General features: G+C 43.9%; 1 protein-coding gene across 1 annotated transcript in view; it reads right to left on the reverse strand.

Annotated features, from left to right (window-relative positions):
• Positions 1 to 7982, reverse strand: part of ZNF804B (zinc finger protein 804B) — a 1016963-nt gene extending 1008981 nt beyond the window's left edge. The window contains exon 1 of the mRNA XM_078664401.1: positions 6991 to 7982. Coding sequence (XP_078520527.1) covers positions 6991 to 7101 — 111 coding nt within the window. The 5' untranslated portion in view covers positions 7102 to 7982. The remainder of the gene's footprint in view (positions 1 to 6990) is intronic.
• Positions 7983 to 13855: the final 5873 nt, after the last annotated feature.

The raw sequence follows: 13855 nt of genomic DNA on the forward strand, positions 1-13855 counted from the left end.
AATCCACTCTCCCATACAGACACTGACATGCTGACTCACTCGCCTATACACCCACTTGCACACCCATTCACTCACCCATACACCTACCCATGTACCCTCTCACTCACCCATACAAACACTAATGCACTTGCTCACTCACCCATACAGCCACTTATGCAGCCTCTCATTCACCATATACAGCCATTAACACAGCCACTTGCTCACCCACACAAAAACACCCACCCATCAATACTGTCTCTCTCACATACCCATTCACTCATCCATTCACCACTTACACACCTACTCACTTACCCATTTAGGCACTCACACTTCCACACTTCCACACCCATACAACTGCTCACTCACCCACGTATTTACTGGTACAACCACACCCACATGGATATACACAGTTAGACAGACACTCATATAAAATATGTTTTAAAAACAGACTGACTCATTAGTAGTAGACAAACAAAACGAATTTAACTTTTGAGGTACCCTATTATATATGTTTAATACTCAGAAGCTTTAGGGAAACATTCACAATCACTGGATCGCTTTAGTTTAAAAAAAAAAAAAAAAAAAAAAAAATTATATATATATATATATATATATATATATATATATATATATATATATATATATATATATATATATATATATATATATATATATACACACACACACACACACACATTATATATATATATTCACAGGGTGGGATCATGTCTTTCCTCATGTATCAAAACCAACACATTTGCATTGCAAAGATGAAATCTGTTAAGTAAATATGTATCTGGTATTTATTTAGCATGAACTTAGTCGAAAGGCAGCAGAACATTATACCAAGCAAACACAGTCAACGGGTAAATTGGAGGTGTTGACGATTTCTAATACCTAAAAAGTACTGTCATTGCAGCATGATCTAGTGTTTAAAGAGTTTATACTGATTTTGGGTCATTTCATTGAGCTCTAACGACTCAAATTCCCGATGCGTTGAGACAATTCTGGTTAGACAGTTAACTCGAGACCTGAACAACATATTCAATTGCTTTAAACATCTCCTGGATGAATACAAGATTTCAGTCCTTAACCAGAGTAAAATCCATGGCCGTCCCTGCAGTCCCTCTCAGTCCGATGGCCCAATCCACTGGGAACAGTTCTTCAGCCAGATAAGAGAATATAAAATATATATATGTTTTATTTTTCTCACAACTGACCTTTGACTCCCAAGTGAAGGTAGCAGTCAAAAGTACAAGCTTCCAAAAGTTCATACTGAACAAGTTCTTCCTTCTTGTATTTAAAGACTGAAAGATGGACCTATCAAGATCCCCCCTTCTGTCCAAGCTTACCAAGACATAAATTCTAGCACTGAAGCGGACTGAGCACTAAATTGCCAATTTTAGCGCGAACCAGAATTATTTCAACTGCTTTGAAACTAGTTTATTGACTAATTGTACATCCGAGGATTTATTTAAAGATAAGTTTCTCTGTATACCATCTTGAACAGAAGTTTATGTTGCCTCCAATATCTTCCCAAGTGATTTGTTCCTTCCAAAAACAGAAGATCGAAGCATGCTCTGCTAATGTGCATGAGATTAACGAAAGCAATGAAACATGGGTCCAGCATCATCAAAATAATCAGAACTCAACTCCAATACTGTGATTCATATTCATTTTCCGCAAAGTAAGGACAAACTTCAAAATTAACTTATTCAAGAAGACACATGGAGCCCACAATACTTAAAAGTCCCCACACCTCAGACTGTGGTGCTGAGACCACATAGAAAACAAGCGTAAATCTTATGTACAACCATCAGTTTCAATAATATGTTCCTTAGATCGCTGGCTACGCTGAACAAAGCAAGAGAGAGACCACCTCCGCCTGGCTTCCACACTTGCTCGGATTCAGCCAATACTGACATGAAGCACAAACCAAAGGACAGCTATTATACTGTGATCACCAGACAATTAATCCAATCAGATGGTCAAAGCGGCCACAAAATAACGTTTACAGTCTCATACAAAACTTTTTAGGAAATAAACAGTTTCATCTTCTCCATATACAGTAGACACCAGGTGCACATAGTGAATTTACTTGCATCAAAATGTATTGAAACTTCTAACGCGATGTATGTTAACAATACATATATATCTTTTTTTAACAGTATAGACATGTCAAGTTATGACTGATCAGCAGAGTAGATCTATCTCAAGATATGACTGATCAGCAGACAGTAGTATATCTATCTCAAGGTAGGACTGATCAGCAGAGTATGACAGATGAGCAGATAGTACATACGTTTTTCACGGGCTTCATATTGTACATCACTTCGTTCAATACATTTCCACATTAGCTCTTCTACGTGTCTGTCAATGCATCGGACTCTTTCCCCATCTTCCTCCTCTACTCCCCAGCATGCCTAAGCTCTGTTTTTCTCTAACTGCCTACTCGGTCACACATGTTAAAAAAAAAAAAAAGAAATATAATCACAGCTTTGCAAAGTTCGGTTTTTGCAAGGCACTCATCTCTGAACACCACTTGTCTGAACTTTATTTCACATTTGCTGATCACACATCACAGACTTATCGTGTCGAAGTTCGGCAATCAGTATATAAATAATGACAGCTGCACAATGCGAGAAGGTGAGACTGAAAACAACTTTTCATGCACCAGCGAAATTAGCTTTAAAACGCATAATTCACGGAAACGAGTTTTTCTTCACACATTGCTTCATTTTTTACACTCTGTTGTATAAGAGAATAATTAAGTCACTACAAGTACCCCAGAAAGTAAATTCATATTGATCATGGAGCTGAAAATTACACTGAACAAATAAAACAGTGTTCCTAAAAAACTAGTGTGCATGCCATTGATTTCTTTGGCAGTCTTTATTTATTCAAAAGAGTACATCTTAAGGCACTGCACTTGGTCCAGCAAGGCTTTTAGGCGAAGCCCCTTCTTTCCTGCGGACAAAGTGCAGCCAATTGGGGTTCAGCACTGTAGCTGTCCACATACTGCTCAATTTGTTGTGAGATGCAGGCAAGGCTGTGAGAGAGAATCCATATTCCCCCTTCAAACAAATCCCATGTGAAATACATTGCCGACTATCAGTAGGTCTTACTGAGACCACTGGCCTTTCGATTGTATTCTCTTTTCAGCTCCAGGAAGCCCCAGATTAAGAACCCCTTATCTCAGGACATTCAATGGTATAGCGCCAAGAGTCCACTGCAATGGGGTATGTTGTGCTATATCAGTAACCCAATACAACAGAACATAGTGCATGTAGCCAAGTTGAGAAAAAAGCGTCCACATTTAGAGAGAACGGTGATCTGAGAAGATTATGCCCACACAGTGCACAGGGCTTTTAAACCTCGTTCACACAAGTGTGTTATCCAAGACAACCACTGAATCTGCGTCTACTGGTCTTCAGATTGGAACCTTTCATACTCAGCCTCAGTGTGATAAAGGAGAAATTCTTTATTACATTATATCTCTCCAGAAAACTGAATAATACAGTTGACTATGTGGTTGGACGCTACATTTAAGCAGCCTTCTGAAGACCACTTCTTAAGAGCAACTTTTATTGAGTGTTCGATTTTACAATACAGTAGGAGTACGTCAAGTGGGCCTTACAGGGATTGAAGAAAGGAAAATACTTGTTGTTCTACTTAATTAAGGACAGTCCTTTTGAAATAAAAAATGTACTTGTTGGCTTTTGACAGATGTGTTGTTCTGCAAGTCTGATGCATGAAAATAAAGCACTGACAAGTCACATGGTCCAAAACAATTCCACTTCTGCTCCAGGCTATTGTCCTCGAATGCTATTGATTGATCCCAGGACGATGAATCAATCAAGTTTTGAATCACAACTATTCATTTTCGTCAATTGCTTTTTGCTCACGTAGTGCCGTTACTAAAACTTGAACAAGTGAGAAGGGAACTTTCCACTGATCACATTGAAAGAACCGGGAAGTGAAAAATGAATCAGCATCTCCCTGATCGGAGACTTAACCGGACGCCTACAGCTACTACTAAAGCTAGAAGCAGAGGGGGATTCTTCATTACCAAAGGTGAGAGGTTCAATTTAGTGTCCTTTTTTATGTCTTACCTTTGAGGGGGACCCCCTCATTCTTGAATATATAATACATTCCACAATGAACCGCTCAAGCTTCTTTGAACTCAAGGGGAGCAGCTGTAGACTAACAGGATGAAGACACAAGGTGCAAGTGGGTGTGAATGGAAAAGGAAGGCAAAGGGAAAGCCTAGTCTTTCTGGGCAACAAGAAAAGAAATACAGACCATACCTGGCCAATCTGCATTCTTCATTGACAAAAAGACTTGTGAAGATTGGGTTTTAGTGTTAATTATAAAAAGTATTTACATCAGTAAAGTACAAAATGAAGAGCATTGAAGCTACGGTCCCTCTCTCCGGATTCATTCTTTTTCTGGAACTTTGCCTCTTCAAAGTTTCGGAAAAGAAAGGTGCTTGGTGTTTTCTTTTTTACAGAAGACATAGAAATCTGTCCATTTTAAACCTAAGGTGGGATGAGTCATGTTGCATCAATTTCAGGCCCGGGGTTTCTAAGGTTTGTCACACAACTTATCAACAATTTTGAGAGAAGTTGATTTAGAAGTGACTCGTTACCGTTTCATTATCACCGAAATGACTGAATATTACTGTATTTCAATCATCACACATATTAAATAAAAAGGCTCGTTTCCTGAGAATCTTATAATTGCAAGAATACTGCAAAATGCCAGCATCTACAGTAGGTGACTCACTATTTTTAATAAATGTGAAAGAGCAAGAATGCTTTGCCAACCATGCCCATTACCATGGTTCTGAAAAACTGAGACAAGTGCGGATTCTCTCAGTGCCCCTTTCCCTTTCGAGCAATCACACTCCTTCACATTACACCAGGACTTTGTTTGACAGGAAGCCTGACCTTTTCACATCAGTTTCTTCTCTGGAAGTGCCACTTCCCAAATGGCAGTATATGGGGCACGCATGGGTCATGGCATTTCAGTGACTAACACCGAATAATATAAACACAGCTCTGAAACGGTCAGACGTTGCTCAAAAACACCAAAAACGTGCTCCTTGTGACTTACTAAAAAGGACTTCAGTTTTTAAAGCACGCCCTAATGTGTACATATTTGTTGCTAAAATTGGTTAATTCAAATGACAGGTTCTGCAGTAACAGGATGAGCTCAGTGAAGTATCCCATTTCATTTGTTCACAACATCGAATATTAGTGATTCCTATCTCCAGGGTATCAGCATTGGATACAATGTGTTTGGCGTTATCTTTTAATTGAAAAAGATAAGAAAAAGCACAATGTAGGTATTCATATTTAAATGTGTTCACATGCATACGGTGGCTGTGTGTTCAGCATCCTCTGCATGCTGCCTGCGCCCAGGCAAGCCTACAACTCTGTTTTAGCTTGGGAGAAGACACTGAAATATTAAGAGGGGCTGTCTACCAGCATAGTAGGTGGTACCTCCAAATTAGGCCTATACGCAAAGAAACAAGTATTCCAATGGAAATGGAAGCCACAAGAAGCAAGTAAATATATGTCCACACAAAACACAGTGAACCCTCCTGGAAACATCTCCCGTCGGTCAGCGCACAAAGGGTACATTCAGCACCAGGTGTAACATAACACAGCGCCTTCGTTCACGGGGCAAGCACGTGCTGCGATAGGCGCAGAGAGCAAGTTCGCATCCCAACCGGTAGCAATGGTGGGTACAAAACACAGTACTCACAACGCATGCAGGGGTATGTCTTTTGGTGAAAATGTAAAAGTCGGTAAATCACATGCTTTATTCGGATTTCCTGTCCCATTATACCTGCTTCCAAGTAAAATACAAACTAAAACAGCAAAGAAATGCATGACCTTATACGTTTTACACGGATAGGTCTTAATATTGCACCCAGCCAAAGATAGGTTTCTTATGACCACCTGCCCCAGGATGGCTCTTTTGGGAAACAGTGATAAAAGGAGGAGCACATGGCAGACTAGGGGCTTCACTGCTGAGATCTGGAGCTTCACGCATATTGCCTCGGGGACGGGAAGTCATTTCAGGCTATGTGCTGCCACACTCGTTTTATAGATCCAATTTAATACCAGAGCAGCTCAGAGTTATAGCTTAATAGTTCCTAATTCTTGACGTTTGCAGGCAGCCTGCCAAGTGTTCTGATTGTGTTTCCCTGCCATCCAGCAGCTGATTCTGCAAATGATATTACAGCAGAGTCCATCCGCAACAGCAGATCTGGAAACGCCATGTGCACTGAACTTCCTCTTGAAGCAGGTCTGCTTAAGTTCCACATGGCAGGGAAACAGCAAAACCACAAATCGCACCCAGGCTGAAACACCTTTGGCATGCAGCTCCAGCTCATTGAGGTCACATGGTGTGAACTCTTGGGCACATAAATGATGCGCCATGTGCTCTGGTACCATCTCCCATCATGTCCGTGGCACTGCTTGTAGAGTAATGCACCTGCCACAAAACGGCAGGACCACATCTGCTTGGTTTCATGTGCATTTAACTTAATTATTGCTGTGATGCGTAGTGCATCTTTATTCACATTTATGAACGTAGAGAATTGCAAATCTTACTGCTTTTTGGTGTGGAAACGTGCCACACAATTTGGCCCCAAATGTCGCTATATTACCGTACATGTACTTGGATATACACATGAACCTATAAAAAAGACTTACATCAGTAATACCTGTGGAAACACACATGCAGGCACATTTAGAAATAACATGCATGCACAAATATTAACAGTTCGGTTAGCCTGAATCACACAGCTTGTACTGCACACAAATACACATGTACAAACAAACATATTGCCCAGTAATGGCTTTGCAGTAGAGGTTTCCGAGAGCTTGCCCTGCTCACGTGCAGGGTTTAGCGTGACATGTGCCAAGTACACCCGCCGGTAATGCCTGCCCTTACACACACACACATGAGCGTTTAAGTAGAAAACAACTGTGCCATTACCGGTAATGAAGTGCCATTCTTCCGCAGAGGTCCCCTGAAGACTCCCTTAATGCCACGGAAGTGCCCATTGCTAAGATGCGTGGAGCTGATGACAAGGTAGTAGCACGCCATACGGTCCGGTGTCTCCCATATGGACCCTGCCTTGGCATACGTGGGCCAGCTCAGCACTGGCAGCTTGGCCGGATGCAGCTGGAAACATGAAGCCCTCGCATCCAGCGCGCGGGTCCCTGCCAGTCTGCTCTGAAGAAAGCCAGCCCCTCCAACTGCTATTGTTATCTGCCGATTAGGAATCGGTGCTGAGGAGGCAGCCCGCCCGCTCAGCGCTGTAATCCCGGCAAGCCGCGAGGAATGGCAGAGCCCCGAGACTGCCCCGGCTTCAGCGGCTCTCCGGGCTCGGTGTCACCGCTCCGCGCCTCCCGGTGGGTGGGTGAGCAGGGCTAGCGGTGGCGTCTGTTAGCTGTCCAGGGTGACAGAGTAGTTCGCAGGCTGCAGGCGGTCTTTCCTCATTACAACAGCTTTGTCTTACCCAACGAATACCTCCCATGCGTCGCCTGTAAGATCAGGCACAAGTTAGCAGCGCACCACTCTTCCAAAAATCACGCAGCACCCAGCCGCTGTGCGCCTGGTAACGCTGGGAAATGGGCTCATAGCCTGGGCGGCCACATTCAGAAGAAACAAGGCAATTAGTTTAAAACGCCCGATTTCGTGGCAAAAATCCTACCTAAAGAGGAGCGCCGATTCCTTGCAGAACTTTCCCCTCTTCCCCGGCGTTTCCCCTCTCCCTGTCCCCCGTGTGGGTCGCCAGCATCCCTGTCAGCGTCTTTCGCTCTCCCCCGCTCTGTCTGCTACCTGCCTGCTTCAGCCTGTGCTTGGAGCCAAGCTGTAGGCAGCACAGCCTCGCCGTCAGCATCAGCAGCAGCAGCAGCTCTCCAGCTGGCCGTGAGAATGATCAATTCACTCCGAAAGAGGGTAAAGGCAAAGAAGCAGGCGCCAATCAGTTCATTGCCTCACAGCAATAACCCCCAGCAAGTGGCATTTAAGTGAATTATGCTATTTGTTTTGAAGAAAACCACCAGGGTGCGGGCGGCGGAGGCAGCAGAAGGAACAGGGCCCCGCATTTCCAACCCGTTCTGCCAGGAACCCCCTCTCCTGGTTTTCCTTGAGGCACCCCAGCCTAAATATTTAATTCGACTCCAATAATCAGCAATCTTCCACTCATTGTGCGAGCAAAAACACGCCCCGCCCTCTTTCCCCGCTCCCTTTCCCGGGCCGTCTCCTGCGTGCTGCTATGTTATTGAATTAATTAAGCGCATTCTCGCTAATGCCTGCCTATTGATTGGGAACCAATTCTACGACGCTTTGCGGAGACAGGCCACGTTTCCAACTCAATCCTCTCAAAGCCTACTTTTCGGAATCACCCCATCTCGCTTCAGTGTATTAGCTTCAAAACACAGCGCGGGAGATAATTCACCACTTTCATAATTTATTGAGTCTTTTGAGAGGTTTTCAATTCTAGCCTGCAACAAGAGAGCATTCTCTCAGCTGCCGAGGCAGCCGCCTCAGATCTGACTCTTTAATAGTGTATGCAAATCCTGTTTGATTACAACAATGCACAGGATTTGCTTCTGCCGCTATATGGTAAATAGTAATGAGGCGACCCAGAGCTGCTTCCTAGAAAAAGTACAATTAATTTTGCCTTTTATCTTACCAATTAATATTCCTGTCTAAATACATTCATCACAAACATGTCTGTCCATGAATGCGCTTTATAGACTGCGAGAAGTTATAGGCCAAAATTGTTGTACAGATGCAATGAACATTTAACCCGTATTTACGCTGGTCACATGGATGGAGTTCAGGTAGTCTAAAGAAATGAAGGAACAAGTTTTTTTTTGCAGTTATATATAGCGCGAACTCGATCCGAAGGTGTTGGGGCGCTTTACACGAGCAATTGTATTATGCAAGGACACCTTTTTAAAGGCACAAGGATGGGAAGTGATTTGCCCAGAATCACAAGATGTTGAGCTAAGATGCCGAGACTCGAACCGGTTTCCTCATTTCTTTTAAAGTCGGCGGCTCTGGCCTTCCTCGCGACCTCTCCTTTACCTTCAGAGATCGAGTAAGCTAGCAACTAACAAGCATTGGTATTTATTTCATTTTCCATGGACCAAATGTGAGAAACAAAATGAGAGGCTTCTCTCACCAACCTCAAGCTTGGTCCGCTGATGTTGAACACATCTGCTAAATCAAGAACTAACAAAACAGCCAAGAGGTTTGACTTTTGTGTACTGCTTGCATACAGAGGCAAAAACAGTACTGGGGCACATCCACACAAAAATGGAATTTTATCCACTGTAACATAGCTAGAGGCACCCAAGCACACAGTCCCATGAGCATACATATATCCAGGGCTTTAAGTGGGCCAGGTCTCAGACCCGCAATAATGTAAAAAGAAATGTTGAAACTGTTCCCTCCTGGGCTCTTTGTCCATGTCCTTAATTTCACTGGTTAAACATTGATCGATTTCTCAGCAAAGACTGGAAAAAGCCTTAAGGTATTCCATGTCAGAGATGCGAGCACTGTTCATACTTCACGATTTATTTAATCTTGTATTTTCAAAGAGCATTTTTTCTCAAGATTTTGTTTTTTTGTAGTTTTTTTTACGCAACATGTGTCTGTGGGGCTTAGGATTATGGCAGTGTGTGTTTCTTGCAGGGCCTGTCTGTGGTTCATATGCGTGAGCAAGCTACATACAATTCTTGGCCTCTCTGCAGAGTGCACAGAGTAATGGTCACATATGTTCCAATTGTAATTGTGGGAAAGTGCATGACAGAGGTACACAGCTGTTGAAATATGGATAGCACAAATGGAAACAAAAATGCAGTGCTTACAGGTGAACAGGTGAGTTGTATGCAGGGAGGCAAATGGTGAAGTGTAGGGGGAAAGATTGCAGTTGTGACAAAAGGAGACCTGTAGAGATTGAGACACTTCAAGTCCACTACCCCTTCCAAAGATCTTAAGGCCTAATTTAGATCTTGGCAGAAGGGAATACTCAGTCACAAACGTGACAGAGATCCAGTCTGCCATATTATGATCCCATTATATCCTATGGAGATCCTAATATGGCGGACGGGACATCTGTCACATTAGTGACGGAGTATTCCATCCGCTGTGATCTAAAAAAGGCCCTTAGTATTAATTTTGAATTCACAGCGCCCTACCTCTAGATTTGAAATATTTTAAATTCTAATTGCTCACAACAAAATCAGTGTTGTTATTCACTTATTTGATATAGCTATACAGCTACCCTGATGGAGGCAGTATCATCTGTCAAATGCTAAATTAGACCCAATATCAGATGATAAAATCTTTGACATCCTATCCATCGCACAGACCTTTATCCTGTTCGACCGCCAACAGTGACTTCTGATTACAGCTTTAATTTCTCTTGCCACTTTTGCCCCATAACCTTTAAAAAAAAATTTCTCTCAGATAATTTTCCCTTGGCTTTCAATCATTTTGTAATATTTTTTTTAAATAAAACATTCTTTATTTTTAGAAATTGTTTCTGGGAGTTTTATTGTGTTGTGTTTTGACTTCTTAATTGTTTTAGTACTAAATACTTAGGAAATATTCCTTAAATTAAGTCTGTCTGCTTTGTGCCATAGCTACAAGTGGTTAAGTCCAGGCTTATTTATTGAACCTGTGTGTTGCACCTTGTTAGACTTGGCATCTTTTGGCGTGTTTCCCCTGACTTTTTGCTTTCTGACCTCCCGGTTTTGACCCTGTTTTTGCTGGTGTAATGATTCTGCGCACTTTCCTCACTGCTGTCCAGTGGTAAAGTGCAAGTGCTCCTGTATAACATTTGTTGTGGATTGGTGTTTCCATGATTGGTATATTTGATTTATGTGTCAGTGCCTAGTAAAGTGCACTGCATGTGCCAGGGCCTATAAATCAAATGTTGTTGGTGGGCTGCAGCCCTGGATTGTGCCACCCACGCAAACAGCCCGTTAAGTGTAATTCTGGCCTGCCATTGCAGAGTCTGTGTGCAGCCTGGGGCTGCCATGTCGACTTGGAAAGTGCACACACTTGCAAGTCCCTTGACCTTCCCTTTTCAACATGTGAGTCGCGCCTAAGTAGGCCCAAGGTACCCCCATGGGCAGGGTGCATTTTATGTAAAAGGTAGGACATGCCGTGTGTGGCATGTCCTGATAGTGAATGACAGCCTACTTCATTTTTCACAATTGCAAGGCTCCCTGTTCTCCATAGACCAGAATGGGCAGTTTGATCATTACATCCTATGATCCTAACTGACTCAGGGAACATGGTAGAAATTCGAGTTTAGTGTGCCTGAGCTTAGAATGAGGAAACACACCTTTTAATGAAGTTGCTTTTAACATTCTGTGTTTGAAAATACCACTTATATAAAGTAGGTATTTTCTGACCCAACCATCCAGCCTGCCTCTGTTAGCGTGTGTATTAGCTGTCTGGTTTGTGAGTGACAAGGGCTGGGGGAGACTCCCGGAGACAGAGTCAGCAGGGCTGAATAGGCACATCTACACCTAGATGGGAGGGAGGAGAAGCACCTGGGTCTGAATAGGGCTGGCCTCGCCTTCCACAATGCTGACTCCACCTCCTGTGGTGCGTTTGAGGACCCTGGCCCACACTGACAAAGGAAGAAGGTGCACCCTGGCAGAATGCACCCCAAACTGGTTTGAACTAGGACCAGGCCCCTCTGCCTTCAGAGGACAAAGGAATTGCTGGTATAAATATTGGGGCCCAGACCCCAAGACTTTAGAACTCGCTGGAATCAAGGAACCTGCCAAGAAGAAGAGCTGGAAAAGCTGCCAGGAGGAGTACTGCCCCTTTGCTGTGTTGTTGCTTTGTTGGGTTCGCCTGCAGCTTCTGCTTCTGCCTTGGGCAGTGAAAGGACTCGACTGAACTTTCTCTACTTGTGCTGAGTATCTTCAAGGGCTTGAAGTAGAGCTTGCCCACTGTTCAAAAAGTCTCAGGAACAGCAAAGACTTCAAGCCGGACGCTGTCTACTACGCCGCTGCTGACTCAGTGTCCTGAAGGCACCGCAGAGAGCCCTGCTGCAACGCTGCACTGCGACCCTGGTCTCACCGACGATGCCTGCTGACGCCGCCACCGAGCCGCTGCTCACACCATGACCTGTGGGCACCGCACTCCGCACCGCCTCGCTTTACGACGATGCCGTGGTATCCCCGACGACGACGCTCCATGCGGACTCGACGCCGTTATTTGCACCGTGGTTTGGGAGCACCGCTAGTAAAGTTATACGACGCACCCCCCCTCATTCCGCACCGCTGCCTTGGCCTGCCGGTGCCATCGACTCCAGTTGTCAGCCAACGACAGTGCTTCAGCAACAGCGATGCCGCTGCTGCACCGTGACCTGCCAGCACCATGACGAGCACCGCCTTCATCTCACACCGTGACCATGGTCTCACCGATGACACCATCTGATGCCACCACCAAGCCGCGGCTGCACCTTGACCTGAGGGCACCGCACGCCGCACTGCTGCACTTTGCGCCGCAGCACCTGACGCCTGCCGATGCCATTGCTCCTGATTTCATCAGAGAGGAGATCGACCTGCAACGGGTGTGACAACGAGAGGTTATCGATGACCTGCATCTCTGAAAGGTAGTGTTGGTGGGTCTTCCCGACACCGCAGCTGACCCGCGACACCACGGTCAGCCAGAACTGTTTGGATTTGCTTGTTCACGATGCCGTGATAGCCCGGACGAAGCTACCGACATCACGGAACTGTGTTTTCAACGTATCTTGGCAAGATAAAGACATCTTGCAACGTATCTATTTTTAAAGTACCGTACTGTGGATTTTTATCGTATTTGGTCTTGTTTAAGTATATTAAAATATCGGGTATTTTTCTAAACTGGTGTGGTGTCTGTTTGTAGTGCTTACACTGTAATACTGTTGGTTATGTGCCAATGCTTTACACACTGCCTCTAAGATAAGCCTGACTGCTCGTGCCAAGCTACCAAGGGGGTGAGCAGGGGTTATTGTAGGAGTGTAACTCCCTTATCCTGACTAGAGTGGTGGTTTCTGCCTGGCTTTGGTGCAAACCTTAGCCAACCAGAAATCCCATTTCTAACACACCTGACAAGATTGAAGACTTAGCAACTACATGTGTGAGGAATTTGCTTAATTTGCTTTTATGAAATTACGCAAAATACACCAAAATTATGCATAATTATGAACAATTATGTGAAATGCATCTCCAACAACTTGTGTTAAAAAATGACAGAGTAAACACATTTTGTGTTACAAAAAATTACGAACAGCAAGCTGCTTTACAAAAGCATGCACCCTTTTTGTTTACTCTACCCTGCTCCTGGCTATCTATAACTCCTGATTCCCTGCTTCTCAGACCCATTCTCCTCCATTCACCCCATTCTTGCCCCCTCTGCCCTTTTTTAACTTTATATTTGCTTGTTATCACTTTTTGACTGTCCATGTGTATTTAATTTTAGTGTTTTTGTTCCTTTTCTTTCCATATTTGTATATTTTCACTTTACCTTTAACTTCCCTTAGCTAGGATAGAGGAAGACATGCCACTGTGCCCTCCAGGACCCCCAAACATCAACATTGGCCTGCGTGGATAAACTCTGCAACTCATTTAGTGCAGAGGTTATAGCAGTGAAGCAATGAAGGCAGCACCACTGCACAAAGGAGCAGGTCTGTTGTGACTTTGATATATGGTTGTGCTAGAAATGGGGGTCTTTAGTTGACAGAGGTAGGTGCCCTTATCCAAATAGGGACCCTTGATTCTAGTCAGGGAAAGGGGGATGTACACACTCTAGATAACCCCTGCTCACCCCGTTG

Source organism: Lissotriton helveticus, chromosome 10 (genome assembly GCF_964261635.1).
Source record: "Lissotriton helveticus chromosome 10, aLisHel1.1, whole genome shotgun sequence".
Taxonomy (NCBI): Eukaryota; Metazoa; Chordata; class Amphibia; order Caudata; family Salamandridae; genus Lissotriton; species Lissotriton helveticus.